Below are 20870 nucleotides of genomic sequence, written 5' to 3'. Positions count from 1 at the left end.
TACAACTGGAATGGTGCCACCAGCTGGGCCACCTCCTGAAGGTCCCATCCTGGTGGCCCGCAGGCAGGAGTTCCTGGGCAGGGGACTGCCCTGGACAGCCACGGCAGGGCAGAGAGGGGAGCCATCCTCTCTGCGGGGGTGCCACCAGCACCTGGGGACAAGGTGCAAAGGCTGAGCGGCAGGGTGGCACTGGGGACATGGGACTTGACCCTGAACCCTCCTCTCTGCTCTTCCCTGGACCAGGACCCAGGCTCTAGTGCTGTGGTCCCATGCCCCAGCTGTGGTAGCTTGTCAAGGGAGCTGGGCTGCCCCTTTCCGAAGGAAAAGGCTGTGTGTGTGCGCAGGGATTTCTGAAGGAGGAATTAGGACCCTCATGGCTCTTGTGAGGGCAATTCTCATCCTGATGACTGCCTTCAGACATAGTGGGCTGCCCCTCTCCCCAGCACGGGACAAGCCGGTGGGGTCCCAGTGCTGATCCAGCAGCAGAAAACAGTCAAAACCCACCCATGTAAATACTGACCATGTGCAGCCAGCGTCAACATCTGGCCACATCCTGCTGGTGGCTAACCCTGAGCCTCCGAAACCCGGGGAGTGCGTGGCTCTGTGATGGAGAGCCATGGCGTGGGGCCGCTGCAGGATCTGACCAGAGCAGGCAGGGCTCCCCGGAGAGGAGAACAAAGCAGACAGCAGCAACTCCCGCTCGAAGGTTTTCCCTTTAATGGTTTGGTTTTTATTTTGTACATTCGTAAAACTGTGAACGATAAATACTGTGTGATCGGCCTCCACCTCCCACTTTGCCCCCCCGGCTTTCTGCAGAGGCAAGGGAGACCGTGAGCGATGTGGCAAGTGCTGCTGGCGCCAGCTCCGCTCGTGAGAGAGGTGCCAGCTCGCAGCGTGGGCACCACGGAGCAGGGCAGCATCCCAGCTCGGGGTGGTAGGATGGAGTCGGGGCTGGGGAGGGAGAGGTGACTTGTGTGCAGGCAATATCTTAGCTAAAAAGGGGTGAAAGGCAGCACTGCCTGGTGGTCTGGGCACAGATCTCCCGCTGAAGCCCAGGGGTGCTGGTCACAGAGTTCAGCTACCCCTCTGGTGTCTTGGGCCTCCAAGGTACCCAAGTTCAGATGGGGATCTGCTAAGAAAAACAGTGCGATGCTTGGGGCTGGGAGGAGATGGGGCTCCCGGGTGGGCGAAGGGACCTACACGTCTTGTTGTTCCTCAGAGGAGGTAAAGGCTGGGTGGGCAGGGAAGGACGTCACGGGAAAATGGGGATCCAGCTTCTTGGCTGTGCCTGTGGATGCCCTGCTGTGCGCTGGATGAGGGTCCTGGCATGAAAGGTGCACAGAGAAGCTGGTGTGGGGGAGAGTAGGGAGCCCTGAGATATGGGAACGGGCTGGTGCTGGCGTGGGGGACAGCGGCTGCCAGGGCTCTGTGAGCAAGGGAGCTGGGAGGGGGTGGGTGACAGAGGGGCACGGGGTGACAGAGGGGCACAGGGTGGCAGAAGAGGCTGGAGAGACTGGCAGGCTGTTGGGAGTGGGTAATGTGAGCAAGGTGCTTGGTATGGAGGGGGCTGCTGAGCTGATGGTGTTACGGCATCCAAAGATGACAGCACTATTCAAACCCAGAAAGAAAGGCCCAACGCCACCTCCCCTGGGCTCTGGGATCGAGGATCCTGCACCCAAGCTCTGGGGTCTCTTCTGGTGGGGTCTCATGACCTTCACTTGGGCCTTGTAGGGCCAGGGCCATGCTGGGAAGCAGCAGGACATGGCCCATCAGGAAGATCTGGAGCTGGCTCAAAAGGGCCACGGTGCTGAGCTGAGCATCTCTCCTTTTGAATGCCCCCCCACCCCACACTTTTCCCCAGAGAGAAGAGACCAATAACTCCACAGGCCTGTGTGCCCTAAGCAAAGTCCTTGAGTGAGAAATAAACCCCTTTGATGAGGTGGAAGCTTTGTCCAGAGAGCAATCAGGTGAGAAGAGTCAACTCTTCCTGTTGTCTGGGTCCATCACAGTACTTGGGAGTCCCAGGTCCCACGTGCGGGCTTGCCTTCTCCAGCCACCCGCAGTAGGATTGTCCACTTTGTGCCCAGAGAAGAGCCAGCATCTAAAGCTCCCTTGCTGTGCTGTGTAGGTCCCTTATTTGTGGCTTTGCTTGCTGTCCTTTTTGTCCTGCCCTCCTGCCCCCCCATCCCGGCTCTTCTCATTGCAAAGAACAAGCCACCAGGTCAAGTCGGCTTGACCCCTGGGTGCTAACAGGGGACCCCACCATCTCCTGAACAGGGAGTGTGGATGGGAGAGGAAAGGGTGCCTGGCTTTTCCAAGCTGAGGAGAGCCCATTATACCTGCCACAGTGGGAGGGAGTCCAAGAAATCCTGGCCCAAGCATGGGGACATCCTGAGCCAGAGGAGATGCTGCTCAGTGGGGTGGCAGGGGACAGGGAGGTGTGACTGCCCTATGGTGGGTACCGGGCTGCCCAACAGAGGCAAGAGCCCCCAGCAAGCACGGGGAGAAGGTGGCCTTTTGGGAAGGCCAGTGCTCATCCCGCAAGCAGCAGGCACCTGCCTGGGTGGTTGGCTCTCCGGTGCTCTGGCTGAGGGGTGGCCGCTCAGCACCGTTCCATCTTGGAACAGGCCAAGTTTGTCCCTTCACAGTTGTTTTTAGGGTCTTTGCCCCTTGCGCAGTGGGGTTCGTCGCAGCATCGTCTCACCCATTTTGCTGTCCCATGTATCATCATTTGGGGGATTAGGACTAGCGGGCAGGAGCTCAGGGGAGCTGTGCTCTGCAGGATCAGGGACTTTGTGAGGAACATGCATCATGTCTGCAGGGGGAGAGGCCATCATGGCAGAGGGAGGGAAGGTCCTTCCTGTGTAAAGGCAAAAGAAGGAGCCAGACACTGGAGGACTGGTGGGCAGGAACAAGTCCCCATGGCCCAGCAGTCCCCACATGTGGCAAGTGCCCTTGGCAGGAGAGCTCAGGACCCAGGTGTGGAGCTGTGGCAAGGTGGCTCCTGTGTCGTCTTGTCATTATGGCTGGGAAGATGTTCTTGTCTCCACAGTGTGGAAAGTACTTGGCGTCTGGGTCAGTCCGGCTGGGCATCTGATTCCCTGCTGTGACCCTCAAGCCACCATGGGGCAAAGCCACCGTGTCTTTGCTCTGTACAAGGTGGCAGCCACAGTCTGTTTGAGCACAACCATGGCTGGACCGAGGCTTGGCCTTGCAGATACCCTGTCTGTGGTCCCTCCCCTGTCCACAGATCATGGGAGCCGGGTTGCAAAAGTCCCTGAGTGTCTCTGATGAGAGGGCTGGATGAGCCTTCTGCTGAAAGCTTGGTGCTTTTAGCAGTTCCCTTTTTTTTGCCTGCTAGTGACTTCCCTTTCAAAGGGAGCTCCAGGACCAGGGAGCTGAAGCTCTGGAGTATGCAGAGCCCAGGAGCACCGTCCTTGACACTGGGGTAGGACAGGGACTGTTTTTTTACACCTTGTGGAGTCAGCCGGGGGAGCTAGCTGGGACCCCACGCAACGTGGCCCCAGCCAGGCAGTGGTTAAGCTTTCATCCATGGGGAAGAGGGGGAGCAGAGAGGTGGGACACTAGGAAGGTGAAGCATGAGGTGGTCAGTGAGATCCAGGAGCTTTCGAGCAAGGTGGACTTAGGGGTCGGCATGCAGAGGGCTGTGGACACACACTGCGTCTGTCTCGCTGGGAAGGCTGCAGGACAGGGAGCGCTGCATGGCCCGGCAGCCCAGGGGCCCATCCTCAGTGGTGACCGGGAGCTGAGGGCCCTGCGTGGTGCTGGATCTGCCGTCGGAGCAGAGCAGGACGCTGGAGTCTGCCTCGCACTTGGTGGTACGACTGTAGTAGGGCTCCATCACGTGCCGGAGCTCCAGGGGCATGGTGAGCGGCAGGACCTCAGCCTTGATTACAGCGCCCAGGTGGGCCTCGGAGGAGGATGTCCGGAGGCTCTCGGAGCGGCTCATCTTGATCAGCAGGTCGATGGTTTTGTTCTCGGCCTCGAGGAGGCAGTTTGGCAGCCCCTCCCCATCTCCAGCCTCCCCGGTGGCCGTACATTTGTTGAGGGCCCCTTGGTCTTTGCCGTGGAGCTTCTCACTTCCCAGGCTCATGTTGCAGGGCTCCTTCTTGGCCTGCTGGACCTTCTCCAGACCTTCAGAGGATCTCTTCACCGAGAGGTCCAGAGGCCCCTCGTGGGGTTTGGTGGCTTTCTCCAGTGCCTGGTGGATGTGGTAGAGCTCCCTTTGGATTTTGACCAGCTGGTCCCTCAGCTCTTTTTGCCCAGGGGTGTCCTCCTTTGCCAGATCAGACAGTTTCTTCTCCACCTCTTGGTACTCCTCTAAGGTTTTGGACAGGTCCCCAATAAGCACGGTTGTGGCCTCAGAGTCTGTCATGGTGGCAGAAGTCTCTTGGGGTCTGCTCTGCTTGCAGAGGCCATGGTCCAGGCCAGCACCCACAGAGGGAAGAACTTCAGCGTCATTGCCCCTCTCCAGTTCCTCAGGCCGGCCTGCGAGGACCTCTGTGTGCCAGTGGTCTAGGGCCTTGGGGATGTGGCCAGGGTTGGCCCTTGAACCACTGCAGAGAAGAAGTGGATACAATCAGTAGGGAAAGAGAGAGGAAAATCCTTGGGCATATGTCCAGGGCCAGCATTGCCAGGTTCAGCCAGGGTTCCTCCACTGTCTGCTGCCAGCGTGAGACCCTTCCAGGAAGGGCTTTGATCTGAGCATGCAGAGCCCTGGCTGGACCTGCTCCTGGCATCGTTCTCCCAGGAGGTGGATGGACCCTGCCACAGGCTATTTTGGGGAGGGGCCAGTCTGTGGAGATGGTGCTGATAAGTGATCCCACCTCAGCTAGCCAAACCTGGATTCTCCTTCTTGGAGCACTGGAGAACATTGATGGAAATGACCATCCCACAGTCCTGAAGGCCCACTTGGAGGGGATCTCTCCAGCCAGCCTGAGAGCAGAGAAGAGGCAGGTGGAGATAGAAAACCATGGAGAGCTTCTCCAGAGAAAGCTCCTCCAGGTGCCAAGAGTGGTGGGGTTTACAGTGACATTTTTCTTGGAGCCACAGCTGGACTTGCACAACCAGGGGAGGAACTGAAATTTTGTTAAAAGGAGCTGTGCACATTTCTAGCCCCAGGAAAAAGGAATTGTTTGGAAACGTGACCGTCCCTCTGGGCTTTGAAACCAGAAGGCAAATCAAAGGAATGCAAATGCGTATGTTTAAAAACAGGCAACGATTGTTCCAGCAACCCTGGGATATCTGGGGACCCAAGAGGAGATTTCCTGGTGCCTGGGGAGCACAGGTCCACACCGCACAGACACCACATCGCTTCTGGCTCTGTATAAAACAGGGGAAAGCACGGGACAGCAAGTGGTGACATAGCCCGGGTGCTTGGATGCACCTGAAGGCTATTCAAGTCCTTTGTTCCTGGAGGGCAGAAAGCCCTGCTCTGAGCGGGCATTGGTATGGACCACCAGCCTGGAGTGTGCTCAGCCCTTGGAGACTCATGTCATGGTTTAGAGGCAAGTGGGGGGTCAGTAATACAATGGGGTATGAAGGTGATGTTTAGGGCCAACCAGATGTGAGGAAGAGGCAGAGAGAACACAGGCACCTTACCTGCTCTGGTAGCTGAGTTTTCCCGGCATCAGCCTTTCAGGTCCTATCAAATCCAGCCCATTGGCAGTGAACTTCCTCTTCAGGGAGTTGCCTGGAGGGCTGCTGGTCTCCAGACAGGCCACCACCGGTAACTCTGTCTTCTGGACGCTGCTGTGGGCAAAAGTACCGTCCTTCATCCCCACCATGTTTTGATAGATGTCAGTGGCTGGCTTTTTGCGTAGGTTGTTGAGGCCCAAAGTTGAGTTGCTGTCCTTCTCTTGGGACAGCCATTTCTCCTCTTCTTCCTGCCCCAGCATGGCAGGGTGGCTGAGCTCGGAGGCTGGCTCCTCTCTGACACCTTTGGACCAAGGAAAACCTGTCTTCAGAACCGGTACCTTCAGCAGCCCTGGTTTGGTTGGCTCACTGGGAGGTTTGGCTTGGGGCGGCGTGGGCATGACAGAGCCCACCAGCTGCTGGGCTTCTGGCTTGCTGGAGGACATCTTGCTTTCAGTGGAGCTGAAGGTGTGCTCGAAGAGCAAGGGGTAGTAGAAGCGGGGAAGGAAGGCTGAGCGCTCGGGGCTCTGCAGAGGCTGGAAGTGGGAGGCATGTGGGTGCATCAGCTGGGCCGTGGAGGCCAGGAAGGGCAGCTGAGCCAAGTGCGGGTGTGTCGTAGCACTGTTGGCCATGGTGGGGCTCAGGTAGGAGAAAAGACTGGGGTTTAACGGGTAGTTAATACCCAGCAGTGAGAGGTTGAGGCCCTGAGGTTCATGGTAGTCACTGTAGGCTGGAGGCGGGTAGCACGGGATGATGTTGCTGTCGGTACAAGGTGAGGAGACCTCAGGTGTGTTCCTCCTTTGCCCATTTGCCACCAGCTTCCACTGCTCCATGAGGATCCCGCTGCTGGCCAGGCATTTCTTTGGCACTTTGCAATGCTTTGGCTTAGCATCTAGGTCTGGGGAGGCCATTTCCCTGCTTTTCATGACGTGGTTCTTGAGGGAGAAGACGTCTGTGATGATGAAGTCGGGCTCCACCTCCTTGCAAGGCTTGTCCCTCTTGTTCTTGAAACCGAAGACCAAAGTGTTCACTTCTGGTTCAGCTGGGTCACCTTGGCAACCTGCCTCTTCATTTTTCTCTTTCTTCTCCCCCGCATCCATCTCCCTCAACAGGCCAGCAACATCCTCCTCCTCCTCTGGGAATGGGCCACCTTCTTCACCAGCCCCTTCAGCAGGCAGGATCTCCACCCCTGACATCAGCTTGTCCTCATGGCCGTCCCTGCCGGAGGCCTGCTTGGTCCTAACTGACCCTCCCAACGTGGCTGAGGAGTCGCAGGTCTCCTGCTTGTCCCGCTGCCCATGCAGGCGGGAGGTCTCCGTTGCGTGCAGGAGCCGCAGCTCTGGGTGGAGCAGATTGCCCTTCTTGTAGGGCCAGTCGGACTCGATGAGGAGGGAGAGGGAGTTCTTGCACAGGCTGTACTTCATGTGGTTGTAGAGATGGGACTTCTCCATGCAGGTGAAGGGGCACTGGAAACATTTGTAGTTGTACGGCTTGCCCCATGGCCTCGGGATGTAGTGGGGCTTTTTCGGCTTCCTCTCCTTGTGCTTGTAGACGGAGGTCAGCTTGCAGCTCACGTCATCTTTGGACATGGTGGCAAGTGCCTGGGGACGGCTCCTTGTGGGAATGGAGGGGCACAGCACGTGAATCTTCCCACACCTCTCCGGGAACCACTGTGTGCCCTGGAAGAAGGACAGCATGGAGCTGGTGAGCTGTGCCTGTGGCTCCCCGGGATGATGGCTCTGCTCCATGGGCACCTCCTGGCCCCAGGGAGCGGAGCTGCTGGGACCTCGGTCTAGAGCTTCCGTGTTTAGGATTTAAACCCAGGCCAGTGATGGAATTTTTGCCCAAACACTATTGGTGTGCCCGTAAATGCTGGCCCCATTTTTAACCCTCTTCTGTCAAATCACCCCAGAGAAAAAGGAAACCAAACGCTGTTAAAGGCGTTGAAGCTAAACCACCTCGAGCTGACTTTGAAGCTCCCAGGTGACCTGCCCGCCCAGCCGGAGCCTCCCTGGGGCAGCCCCAGGCCAGCCCAGGGATGATTCCCCTGCTGAGGGCAGGGAACGGAGGAGAAACCTGCCCACAGCCCCGCGTGCTGCGCTGGGCACAGACCCGTGCGGCTTTGCCGTCTCCTGGGGTGCTGCAGTGCCAGAGCCAACCGAGGTGTTCCAAAGCTCATGCACCAAAGCTGGTGCAGAGCTGGGCTAAATGCAGATACAACCCTGCACGTGAATGTGTAGTCGTGGTGCAAAGAGGACAGTCGGATGGACAGACTGGACGGGGAGAGGCGGCGGACTGCCTGCCTTTAACCTGGCGTTGCTGCTGGAAAGGCGGTCCTGCCCCCCTACGCGGGGCTGACCCTGTCCTGTGCCAGGACAGGGGTAATCCGGCCTGGAAAACCAATCCAAACACACCTCCCCACTTCCAGGCGTCTTCCCTGCGATCAAACTGTCTGGGGAATGTCCCCCACAGCCCCCCGACACAGGGCTGGCCTTTGTGTGCTTCCCACCACAGCCTCCCTGGGGACGGCGGGGTCACGCCTGTCCCACAGCCCGTCACCCCGCCTGCCCCGGGAGCAGGCAGGGGAGCACAGCACCCCGGCTCCTCGCCTCCCAGAGGAGCCGGATCTGCAGAGGCTCCACGCTCATGAAACTGGGCTCCTCCACAGATGGCCAAGCAGCGATCTCGTGCAGTCGCAGAGCACCCGACACCAATGCACACGTCTGCGTCACCCCTCCAGACACCGCTTTGCCCTGGAGGCACTTGCCGGCTTCCTCCCCGTTAGAACAAAAACCTGCATTTCTCCTGGGGAGGGCAGCGAATTTGAGGGCTCATTCTGCGTGGGTGGGGCTCATTTCTCAAGGGCCAAATCCTTCCCCCACGTGGCAGGTCCCAGGGCAGAGCTATACCCCGGGAGACCCCGCAGCCAGGCTGGTGTGGGATTGCACAGCCCGGGAAGGAGAAGGGGGCAGCGGCATCTCCAGATTGCCACTGATGTGGCAGTTGGAGCCATTCGGGGAAACAATCTGCTCCCCGGCTTTTGGGGAGAAGGAGACGCGTTTTGCAGGATGGGAAGGGAAAGAGCGCGTCTCTGCGCACTGGGGCACGCTGCGGCTTTGGGCAGGTCGAGGCGGTGGCTCAAGGAGCTGACAGCCCCCGCAACGGGCGTTGCTCCCCACTGGACTGGAGCGTGCCCAGCCCAGCCGTAGCCCTCATCCTTCTGCACATGGCCTGGGGGGGTTTCCCCGTGGGGCTGGGGAGGAGCATTGCAGCTCCTGGGGGAGACCGGCACAGCAGGCCCGAAGAGCTGGGATCAGAGTGGAATGGGCAGAGAAGGGGCTGGCGTGGCAGCAGCACCGGGAGCCGGGTTGCTGTGTGGCCCCACAGTGCTCCCCACCTGCCAGGGCTGGGTGGCATGGCTGCTGCAGATGGCTCCTCTCGGTGAGCCCACGTCCTTGGGGCTGGCTGCTCGCCCCATGGCCCTGTGCTTCCTCCCCCAAGCATCCCGCTCCGGGTACACATCGCTGCTCTGGCCACAGCCTGGAATACCGCGTGCCCTGCAGGAGCGGTGGCCCCGCGGACAGTCCCACCAGCCCCATGCCCAGGCGGTGGCTGTGCTGGACTGGAGGATGCTCCGTGCTCTGCTACCCACTCTCCTCACCACCGGCACCAAGGGGCATCACCCTCCTCTGGGAGCATGGTGAGAGCATTTGCATGACGGGAGAGGGAATTACCTGTGTAGGACCCTTTCCACTTTCTTCCTGAGGTTTGTCGTCAAACAGCAGAGAGTATCTCCTGCCTGCGATGGGGACAGGGAACAAGCCATGCTGTGGCTTCCCCAGTGCGGCGCAGGAGCCTGTGGAGCAGGCTGAGCTGCAGGCAGGGTTTGGGGACAGTCCTCTGCATGCCCACATGTCGGTTGAGCTGGAAGCTGACCCTGCCGCTAAGATCTGGTCTAGCAGAAAATAGGCAAAAACGTCCCCTTGTAATGAACCCATGTCCCCTGGGATTTTGAGGGGAGCCCCAGGGGTGCAGACCTGACCTGCAGCAGCCAAGGCTGATTTCTCCCATCGCAGTGGGATGCGCAGGCAGAGCTCGGGGCCTCCTGCCTGCAGGTTCACCGCAGCGAGCGACAGCCTGACCGCCTGACCGGAGGGACATGCTTGTCCTTGAGCCCTCAGACACTTTCTGTGTGCGTCACGCCTGTGAGCTGTGAGAGCTCTGCACACACGCTGCGATGCTCAGGGGAGCAGAAGGGATGCAGCAGCAGCTGTGCAGGATGGGGTCCCTCTGAGCATCGCTCCCTGGCTCCAGCCACCGAGCCTGAGGTGCCCCGAGCATCCTGGACGTGGCTGTGCCCTGATCCCCTGCCCCATCTCCCCATACACCCAACCTGCTAGAGGGCAAGAAACAAAGAGCGGCTGAGTGGGGAGCCAGGTGCCTCAGCCCCGCTGCGATGCACGCCGCCTGTTTGCAGGTCAGTTGAGCAAACATTTGCTGTTTATATGCCAGAGGCAGATTAAATCTTTGCTGGGAGACTGGAACTGGTTGTTCCATTCCTGCACACCTGATCCTCCTCCTCCAATGCTGCTGCAAAAGCTGTTCGTTCCCCTCCTCTGCCTGGTGGTGCGGGGGACGGCAGGGAGCCATCCCGCGCAGGGGACAGGCAGCTTGGCTGCTTCCACCTCCCTAATGCTGCAGAGAGGAACAGCAAGGGAGGAGAATAGGAAAGAGCAAAGAAAAAGAAGGGGAGAGGGTGGGAAATTGCCCCGTGTGTGAGCCAGGCAGGCTCCGGTAGAGCGGAGGCATCCCCAGAGCTGGATCAGGCCCTGTGGAGCCGGGAGACAGGCGTTGCGGCTCCTGGTTGCTGAGCAGTTCCCGCACCAGCAGATCTTCGTGGTCTGCTGAGTCTCTCTCTGCCACAACACATTATTTCCAGTGGGCTGTCAGCTGCGGCGGTGGGGGCCGTGCCTGGGGGCAGCGCGCGGCGGGGACCGTGCACCTGTGCCTGGGAATTGCAGCATCTCTGCTCTCCTCCCCGGGACCGTCAAGGGGAGGGGGGGCACGGTCAGATGGAGGGAGCAGAGTGGCAAGGGGAGAAGAAAGAGAGGGAAAGACAAAGGGAAGGAAGAAGGAAGAGATGCCCAGAAAAGAGATCTGCACTCCCTGGTGCTCCAGTACTTAAAAAATCCCAGTCTCAGCCTGAGCTCCAGACACAGAGATGCAGGGAAGTGCATACAACCATCGAGGCAGCTGAACTGCATCGCATCAAAGGTCCGTCTAGCTTGTGTCTCTAATAACAATCAAAAGCAGATGCCCAGGATGTGGGGCAGCCATCTATGGTACTGCTCCAATTCTCCTAAACCCTCAGCCATCACAGCTCAGTCCTACAGCAGACCGGGTGCCTCTGCGTGCAGCACACGGCAGTGACTTGCCCTGCCGTGAATCTGTGCGGGCTTCTCTTGAAGCCGTGGAAATGTTCAGCCCCCAAAGCGTCCTGCAGCGGGGAGTTCTCAGCACACTGTACAGAGCTTCATCCTTCAGCTTCCCGAGCCTGTTGGTCCCCACAAGTTCTTTTGATGTCCCCCAACTTTTTGGCTAGAGGAGGCAGTGACCACAGTCCCTGTCCACCCTCCAGCCACATGGTTCACCATCACATCCCTGCTTCACCATCTCCTTTCCAGGCTGAAGCCAGACACAGGGCCAAACCCTGCCAGACCTCTTCCCCTTCCCTGAGCCTCCTCCCGGTCTGCGGCAGCCATTTGCAGGCAGGGGCTGGGGCTGGCAGGTTTCCTCTATCAATACAAACCCACACTACAACCCTCTCCACCTGTATGTAGGCATACCCACGCCCACCGCTCAGGGGAGGGAGAGACAAAAAGACTCTGCTGAAGTGCAGCAGTCTGGTTCAAAGACAGGTCTGCAGCGCATGCGTCCATTGGAGAAGCTCTGCCACTGTGGACCTGTCCTGATGCCTGTTTTTGCAGACCCTCAAGAGCTTTTCTAGCTGGGACAAAGACCCCATCTTTCAAACTGATGTCCTCCCTTCTTTGCTGCTGTTCTCTGAGTCCTCCAACACTGCCTGTAGGCTGCCAGGGAGCCACAACGCTCCCATGGAAATTGGCTGCCCTCAACCTTTCCCAGATGGCCATAGAACATCATATGGAGGAAGGGGCTCAAGAGAGGCACTGAAGTTCTTCTCCACTCAGTGATGCTGGGATGAACCTCCTGCCTCGCACCTCATCCTGCAGCTGCAGGCTCCCGCAGTCTCTCATGAGCTGGTCCTAGCCTGCACAGACAGGAATTCATTTGCAGTCCCCTGCATGCCCAGCACCAACTGCAGGGACAACTCTTCCCTGCACCTACATCCACCCAGCTGCTTCCTTCTGGGCTGTCCAGGTCACTTATGCTCCCGGGGCTCAGAATCACACCAATCTGTGTGGTCCCGGCATTGCTATTTGTCGGGAGAAATGGCCATCCCAGGGAACCCGCTGCCCTGATGACCGTGCTAGCCAAGATGGTACAGCGGGGAACAGGGGCAGGGTGGCTTTTCTATGGGATCTCACACTAACCCCACAAACCATCCCTTTCCTGCCGTCACCCAGACTCTCCCGTTCTGGTGCTTCCCATCGGGTTTTATCCCTTTTTCACCAGCGCAGAGGCTGGAGCAGCCAGACAGGCATTGTGGGGAGGGGAGCGGGTGGCAGCGGGGAGCCACCGATCAATGCAAACCACTTTCCCTACGCTACATGCTTTTGCTGCAGGGGCTGCTTGGCTATTAGCGGATATCGGGTCCCTTTTTGTTTTCATAGCCTGGGGTTGTGTGATTTGAGCTTTTAAGCATTTATCAGAGGCTGGGACGAGGGCAATTGGCCATGGCAAAGCAGCAGGCACTCAGCAAGAGGAGGGAAGCCTGGCTGGTGGGGCCTGGGAGCTCTGCAACTCCCGAACCTCACCCCATAACGGCGGCTGCGTGCTGAAAACTGCTCTTGTAAAGTGACCGTGTGAGGGCATCCTGCTACCTCCGCCTTTGGGGGTCCCCTACATCAGCAGCTTTGAAACTATTCCCACCTCGAGATGTGTCTTCCTCTGGCTTGGTCTCAACTGTTGCACCAAAAGCTCTTCTCTTCCCAGAGCCACATAATGTCTTCAGAAAGGCCTGGGATTTCCCATCTGCCCCAAATTGCCAATTCTTCCACGTCTGCCCACCCACCACGCCTTTGCGTGTGAGGCCCAGAGGCTGTTACCCATGTGCCGTAGCTCAGCGTGGCTCCGCCACCCAGAGGGTTCTTCATCAACAGTTGCATGTCTCCATGCGTGGGGTCACCAAACCATGTGCTTCAGATCCTGGGGGCAAGCCAAAGTCACAGTCGTGGTCTAAAAATCAGAAAGCATTTGGGTTCCCAACCTTTAGTTTTCCAGCATTTGGAGGGATCTGGAGTTTCTGGTTGGGAAAGCTCACATTCCCTTCACAGGCAGCTTTTGGTGAGGGCCACCTGCAGACCCAAAGCCAGTCTGTAGCCCTTCCCAAACACCAGCCCCGACATGAGGTGGCTCCGTCTTTGTGAGCACTGCTGCCTTTCGAAGTGCGGGCTGTCTGGGATCACCTGCCCAGCCTTGGAGTGCCCTTCAGGCCAGATGATGAACTTACTCCCCGCTGTGTGCTGGAGCCACAGCGCCTTCACGCACACAAGTCTTCCCTAATTTGGGGTCAAAATCTTCTCCTATCTGTGCACTTGTTCAAGAAGCATTTCTATGTCTCTGCCCTCTCCTGAGCACCTCTGCCTCTAGCCTCCATCACCAAAAAGCAGCTGTCTGTCCCTGAATCTCAGTTAGCCTGAAGACTCCCTGGGGCAACCCCAGCATCCTATGAAAAGCATGTGTGGTGGCAAGCGTTCCACCAAGTGACAATGGGCTGGAGTCATTGTCTTCTGCCTGTGACACACACAACACAACTCACAGGCTCCTTGAGAGATGAGATCAGGCCGTCACAGCCTCCAGGCTACTCTCCAGAGATGCGAGGGTCCTCCACCGTGAAAGGCTTTCCTCCCACAGCCTTTCCTGCTGCAAGCCCTCCAGGGGAAGAGGCTATCCTGGTGAGGAGATGTAAGACTGTCTCTCCACATTATATCAACCCCCCGCACAAGCTTGTACCTGGGCCCCACTACAGGAGTTTTCTACATCTTCCTCCACCTCCACTTGTACCTGCTAATGGAGCCCCAGGAGACCACAGGCTCCCAGCCATGGAGTCAGTGGCTCAATGGCAAGCAGACTTCCAAATCTGTGAAGACAACATCAGTCTCCAAATGAAAATGTGCAGCTGAATAGAGGGGAAGGTAGCTGGGTGCAAGCCAGGAGGCTCAGCAGTGTGGCTGGAACCTAAAGGTATTGGAGGAGGTGGTGTCCAAGGCTGGCATGGTGAGCAGGGGAAGAGGACGAACATCTGGAGAGAACTGGGGGGGAGGTTTAAGAAGTGCATGCAGCTGGAATAGGAAGGTACAGTCCAGCTCTCTACGTGGTAAAGTCCGTGTCACGCCTGTGATGTGCAGGGCTCCTGGAGGTCCAGAGTGTTATCTTTCCTGTTCCCAGGGGCTGGAAGGGTGCTTGATGTAGTCACCTTCATGCTGGACATGATACGCTGCACATGAAAAATTTCCATAACTTCTTCCAGTTTCTATGACCTCTGAAGTTTCTTTCCCCACTTACAGGTTTCTCCTTCTCTTGCTGGTCTGACAGCCCAGGGTGGCATCCCACTGCCTGTGACCACCTGCCCTGGGAGATGCCCTCTCAGCCTTCCACCTGGCAGACCTTTGGAGATGGTGGCTCATCTCCAGAAGCCCCTTCCTCCTGGTCACCTGGGCCTGTCCCCTCCCACGTGCTGTGGCACACAGGCACCAGTCCGAGCAGGGCAATGCGGGGCTCAGCTCTGCACCGATTCCCAAAATCCACCTCTTTCTCCCACCACAGACCAAGCCATGTGACGGTCCTCAGTGTGGACATAGTCATTAGATCATCTCTTCTGCCCCATTGCAAGCACGGGTCCCCAGGCTGGGTACAGACATGATGCACCCTGCCACCTCCCCTGCAAAGCAATGAGCTCTGTCGCACAACGAGGTGCATTTCGTCACCCCTTGTCCCCTCAGAAGGCTCCATGGGTTTCCGAAACTTCTGTTCCTCAGCACCAATACTTAGAAACGTTCTCTTCCTTTTCACTTTCCATTTATCCTTGGACAGTTCACGCTCCTTAAATGCGCTGGGGATGGCAATGATAAGAAAGGAAGGAGATCTCCTCTCCACTTTGCTTTTGCTGGCCTAGCAGAGCCCAGCTCTTGTTGTGTCTCCTAAGACACCCCAAAGGTGGCCAAGGGTTCCTGTCTTGATATAACCTTTCTCACATCCTGAGCTCTCTCCCATGACGTACCCGCTGTGCTTGTACTAGCTGCTCAGGTGTCCTGCTCCACCGAATCGGTCTCCATCTTGCAGCCAGAAAATTCACCTTATTCCAGTTCTAATCCACCCAATCTCCTTTGAGGACGGGGGTAGAGAGCCTTCACTCTTCCTCTGCCTGCCCACCTCCTCCCTTGCAGTCCAACCCTCTTCTGCTCTTGTATGTGTCCATTGCTGTATCCTCACTGACCTCGTTGCCTTTGCTACAGGAGAGGATCTGCTCGCATGGACATCACAAGCACTTCCCTCAACTTTCCCCATCCATATCTTCACGTCCCCATTCAACACTTCCTGCTTTCTTCAGGGTCTTTCCCACCCTCTCCTCTCTTGGTCCAGCTCCCGGCAGACAATGTTCTGGCTCTGCTCGTGTGATGGATGTGGCTCCTTTCCTGCAAAGCTGCCTTTTAGCCAGTTGGCCTCCGATGTGTCCTGCTTCACGGGGTTTCTCCATCCCAGACGCGGGACTTTGCATTTCCCTTCGCTGAGCTCTGGCAGGCCACTTCCAGCCCATGTCTCCAAGCCAGGAGCTGCACTTTGCATTGCTCAGCACAACCCATTGAGCCTGGCAGTCCAACCAGTTTTTTGACCCACCTTGTCCTTATGTCTCCAATTCGGCCATGAGGATACTGGAGGAGACCATGTCAGGGGCCCTGCTAAGGTCACATAAACAACACCCCTTTCTCTCCCCTTATCCAGGCAGCCAGTCGACTCCTCGCAGAAGGCAGTCATGCTGCTCCGGCACGCTTTGCCCCTGGTAAATTCACCCTGGCACCTTCTCGTCATTCATGAGGCTGGAAAGGACTTTGAGGAGGATTTGCTTCACAGCATTCCCAGAGCCCGAGATGAGGCTGGTCCACCCTGGGCGCTCCCTGACAGGTCTGGGCCACCCGTGCCGCGGGGCACGTCGAGCCAGGGGCCATCTCGTCCCTGTAGGGACCTCTGCGCATCTCAGCAGAGCGTGGGATGGAGCAAGCAGTGCTTGGGGGATTGCTTGGCTGTCCCACAGCTCACCCTCCTGGGACTTTCTGAGATGGGTCAGCGTCCACGGGGGCTTCCCAAGCAGAGCCCTGCTGGTGGCAGCCCTCATTTGGGATCGCCCCATGCAGCCTTCCTCAGTGCATCCTTGGGACATGAACCCGCTAGCAGAGACACTCATTCACTCCCTCCCTCTTGCTGGACCCTCCTGCCAGCCCAGGAGGGCAGGGGTGGGCAGGGGAAGGCAGGGCAGGGCAGGAGAGCGGACCGCAGGTCGCGGGGGACAGACCTTGGCACAGAAAGAGTACACCCCTCCTTCTGCTTGGCTGGGATCCTGGCTTGCCCAGGGCAATCCCCAAAAGATCCCCCCTCCCCTAAGCTAGAGGACAGATCTCTTTTTAGCCAAAACACGGCCAAGATGGGTCAGTGATTTCAACCACCCCTAGAAAAGGGGGGCTGTTGCAATGCTGCTCCCACACTGCAGCGGCACAGGATGCTGCTGCAACGGCATTAATTTTTCTACTCCCAGGGCAAACACCGGCAGTGCTAAACCGTGCACCCGAAACAGCGCCATGTCCCTCTTTGTGTCCCTAGCCCATGTGGGTTTGCAGAGCCAGGCGGGATCCCACGGCAGGAGCTGGCAGCCGTCCCCATTTCACACCTGGGAGTACGCAGGCTTGTCCCTGCTCCCTCCTGCCAGCTCCCGACACTGGCTCCAGCCAGCGATTTTAGGATGCAGCCAGCGAGGGAAATGTTTAAATTGTGACAAGGTCTAACCAGCCACCAAGGAACTGCCCCCCGCAAAGGACTGGGTATATTTAAGGTAAAAGCTGATAAACTAAACTGGTGGGGGGGTTGATGCGCCAATCCGGCAGCAGTGCGTGCAGTGCAGACTGCAGCACCGGTGCGCTCTGGAGACCACATCTATGAAATCCAGCTCGTTGTAAAACCCATTTCAAAATGGTCCCAATTAGGAACCTCCCCTGCTTCTCCCTCCCCATCCTTAGGTAAGCACAAGCAACTCCAGCTGCGAAATAAAAAACAAAAAGGGGAAATGGTTTGCTGCTGGTTGGGAGAGCTTGCGAACAGCGAGGGAAATTGCAGAGCAGGAGAGATGGTTGGGATCGACTCCAGTGAAGGTGCAGGAGCTGAATCAGCCAGAAGACCTCTTGCAGGGATGGGATCGCCCTGACTCCAGGCCAGCAGGCAGGGAGACCCACAACGTCTGCAGGAGAGAAACTCTGATTTTTCCTGGGGGATAAGATGCTCCCGGCAGAGAGGAGGGAAGCAGGAGGGACACTGCCCTGGGAGGAGGCTGGCCAGCGGGGACCCCGAGCACGCCAGGCAGCACTCCTCTTTGCAGCTGCTTTGCAGGCAGATTTCCCCCGCCCGAAACATGCATTTAGTCTCGGGCAGGAACATTTGGGACGCTGTGGGCTCACCTGCAGGCAGCAGACGCCTCTCTGCCTTCTGCCTGTTTCTTGATAAGGGTGTTTGGCTGGGTTTTTTTTTTAATGCAGATCAAGGCGGCTCCCAGGGTGATGCTGCCTGGTGGTCTTGCTCCCTGCGTTTCCAGCTACTTCCCCCCCAAAAAAGAGCAGAGCAGCTCAGCCCCTGGCCCCGCACCGTGGGCAGTGTTTGGGCTGCAGCGTGGGGACGGGAGCCGAGGGATGTCGCTGAAGGCAGAGGCCGAGATCCCGAGCGGGCAGGTAGCACTTGGCCACGAAATCACCCAGCGAGGTCGGTACTGGCCAAGGAATGACCAGGAGGAGTAGTAACGGCCTGAGGCAAAGCCACCGGGACTTTACATGCCGGGATGTTATTAGCTGGTGCATAAAGCGGGGAAGGCAGCTCATTAACCTGTGCTGTGCCGCGAGACCACGCGAAATAGCCATGCAGCCGCGTTTCTGCGAGTCCCGGGCTGCCTGGCACCGTGCGTCGGCAGCACCGGAGGGTGCTGGGCTAGGGATGTTGGGAGCAGCTGCTATGACAGTCCCCGAGGTGCCTGCGCAGGAAGGGGGGTGACTTTCTGCCTTCCCCCTTCAAACCTGGGTCCCCCCCCAAACTGTCTCTGGGTCGGGCAGGGCTCTGAAATGCCTGGGGGCCTCCAGGAAAGGGTGAGAAGACCCAAGGGGATGGGGGGTGACACATTCACAACCTCCTGTCCCGGATTTTCACAGAGGGGAACCCAAATCCTCCCCGTGGAGGCTGGGGAACGAGACGGGGTGAGCGCGGGGTGAGCGCAGGGTGACCCCGTGCAGCCGTGCAGGCAGAACCCGACAGATGCCCAAAAGTGCAGGCAGAACCCGACAGATGCCCGAAACCTCTCCCCGTCCTGGTCCCAGGGTTTGCCACCACTGCGATACACATTTGGGACTTACTGACCTGATTTCCTTGCCTTTTTTTTTTTTCTAAGGGCCTAAAAAGGCTCTGACTGCTGTGAACTGTTCCTCATTACGTGACCTCTTGATTTAATTGCCAAAATTACTGTAAACACGCACTCTCTGGTGTGAGGAGGTATATTCTTAGTCAACACCATTAAGCATTTCAGTAACTAGCTTCCTCCAACAATTCAGCAGCTCAGTTTAGTTTTCGCTTCCATTAAGAAGGATTTAGAGGAAAAAAAATTATGGATAATATGGATATTATTGTCTTACTGCTAAATCTCACCCTTCCCCTCCATTTGTATTTCTTTTTCACAACTGCAAATACTTATCATGTCTCCAAGCCTGCAGAAAACCATTGCTCTTCTTGATTGTTATACGAAGATGGAGAGGTAAATACATTAAAATTAATCTGTGCTCTGTGCCCGCCCAGGCTGGTTCCCGACACATTGCTTCATTTTTCAGTGAGAAGAAAAGTCAGACCTCTGCAATCCACCACACGGTCGCGGGGAAACGGTCCAAAATCCGCCACAAACTTTCTATTGTCAGAGACTCGTGTGAGCAAATTCCCAGCGAAGGCAATCGGACATGTCATTAGGAGAGCAACCCAAGCAGAAAGGCCCCATATGACCTCCCCAGTTCCGAGCGCCTTTAATAAGAAGGAGTTACAACGCTTGCAAAGAGAGCGGCGAGTTGGATCAAAGAGCATCCCTTGGAAATGATCGCGTCCCTGCACCCAGCGGTTTTTCTCTGCCCGTTCCCGCAGTTTGCACATCCCCTGTCCGGGTACCAGCTCCTGCCCCCCAGCTGAGCCCCCGGCTGTGGCACGGCACCGGGCTTCCCCGGGCACCATGGGATGGCTGGGCGCTTTTTTGGGAGAGTACAAAACCGACGGGAGAAGGCAGCTTTTAACAGGGGGAAAGTTTCTCCCTCCAGGTCCTCGGTGGGTTTTTGTTCCCCTGCCCCGACCCGCAGTGAGACCCTCGGCCGCCCCCAGTGCCTTCCACCTCCTGCCCACCCCGTCCAGCCCCGGAACAGATTGAAATGTCAGGACTTACAGCTCGGCCCCCTTTCCCGTCCCAGCTGGGTCCCTGCTCGGGGCCGGGATGCTGCAGGGAGGCTGGGGGAGCGGGGCGAGGGCTGTCCCCCCGGCTGGGACTCGGCGTTCCCAAACCCCGCCGAGGCGGGGGGTAGGTGACTTCCAAAGCTGCTCCTGAGCATTTACAGGGTTGTTTGCAGGAAACATCAAACTCGGGAACAGAAACGCCAACCCAGGAGTCATTCCCCCCCCCCACCCCTGCCGTCCCTCCCCACCCTCTTGCTTGGTCTCATTTGTACCGATTTGCCCCGCAGGCTTCTCGCTGATTTGCCATGTCCCTGGCAGGGCTTCGACCGGGGAGGGGGAGTGGGAGCCAGACGGGGAGCGGATGGGGGGGAGCCAGCCATGGGGAGGGTGGTGGGGAGAGGGATAGGCCAACAGGAGCCTGGCTTGCCAAAAGCAGTTCAGACCTAGAAAAAGCTTTAATGTGCACAGACGGAGCAGGCTGGGAGCAAAACCAGCTGGGCTGGAGGAGAACGTGCTCGGAGAGAGGCTGGTTCGGGGCTGGGTGCGTGCGTGGCTCAGGGCTGGCTCCTTGCTCCAGCCTTCTGCCCCCGGTGGGGGGGAGGCAGAGGCGGGAGGGGAAGGTTAGATGTGAAAATTCCCCTCCCAACATCAACTTTTCCTATCGACAGGTGATGGGCAGGATGCCAGCCTAGTTTTCTCCGGCATTAATCATTTACCTGCTCCAGCCGGCAACCCGCACCCTGACAGCTCCTGCACCACATCTCCAGCGCAAGATGCCCCCCTTTGCGTGACGTGATGGGTCCCCTTGGGCTGGGACAGCCCCGCCATTGTCCCCACCCTGTGCCCACCCTGGAGCTCGTGCCCTGGGATCCCTGAGCACCATCACCCGTGGACAGAGACAGAAGCCCCCCATGGGTGTGATTCAGACCTTGGGTGCCCCCCTTCTCCCCTTGCAGGTCCCCTTCTCCTACAATAGTGAGTGTCGGGCCACCCAGTTTTGGTGTCTGGTACCCACCTAAGCGTTGGCCCTGGCTGGAAGGACCAGGGGCAGCTGTAGCCTGAGAAACCCCTTGCAAGATGCTGGATCTGGCCCAGCCATCCACGTCAGGCTGACCCTGCATGGCGTTGTTTAATGCAATTCCTTACAGTCGGACCCTCCCAAAACTGCCTGATGCTCTGGCCCGGCTCATCTCTTTGGGGCCAAACGAGGGGACCCTGTGTCCCCCCCTCGCTGTTGACCCACCGGCTCCCTGTTGCCTGGCTGCATCCTCAGTTTAGTATTTTACAGGGCTCTGGTGCCAGTGCCGAAGCGCTGGATCTGGCACCGGCCACGGCAGCGTGGG

The 20870-nt window shown here is 58.0% G+C and overlaps 1 protein-coding gene across 1 annotated transcript; it reads right to left on the bottom strand.

Moving 5' to 3' along the window:
- Positions 1-701: 701 nt before the first annotated feature.
- PRR35 (proline rich 35) lies at positions 702-19677 on the bottom strand. The gene is made up of 3 exons (XM_076351290.1): positions 19520-19677; positions 5623-7334; positions 702-4577 (listed from the first exon to the last, which is right to left on the bottom strand). The coding sequence occupies exons 2-3, from the start codon at positions 7242-7244 to the stop codon at positions 3644-3646; spliced, it is 2556 nt and encodes an 851-aa protein (XP_076207405.1). The 5' UTR covers positions 7245-7334; positions 19520-19677; the 3' UTR covers positions 702-3643.
- Positions 19678-20870: the final 1193 nt, after the last annotated feature.

The sequence above is a fragment of the Aptenodytes patagonicus genome, chromosome 13 (assembly GCF_965638725.1).
Source record: "Aptenodytes patagonicus chromosome 13, bAptPat1.pri.cur, whole genome shotgun sequence".
NCBI classification, from domain to species: Eukaryota; Metazoa; Chordata; class Aves; order Sphenisciformes; family Spheniscidae; genus Aptenodytes; species Aptenodytes patagonicus.
Note: the sequence above shows the minus strand (reverse complement) of the source record. Positions and strands in the feature narration are given on the sequence as shown.

Bases quoted from the DNA above. Each gene is read 5' to 3' on its own strand.
- PRR35 (XM_076351290.1), bottom strand. From the start codon at position 7,244: ATGTCCAAAGATGACGTGAGCTGCAAGCTGACCTCCGTCTACAAGCAC. The intron at 4,578-5,622 runs GTAAGGTGCCTG...TCTTCTCTGCAG, and splicing joins AAACTCAGCTACCAGAGCAG to TGGTTCAAGGGCCAACCCTG.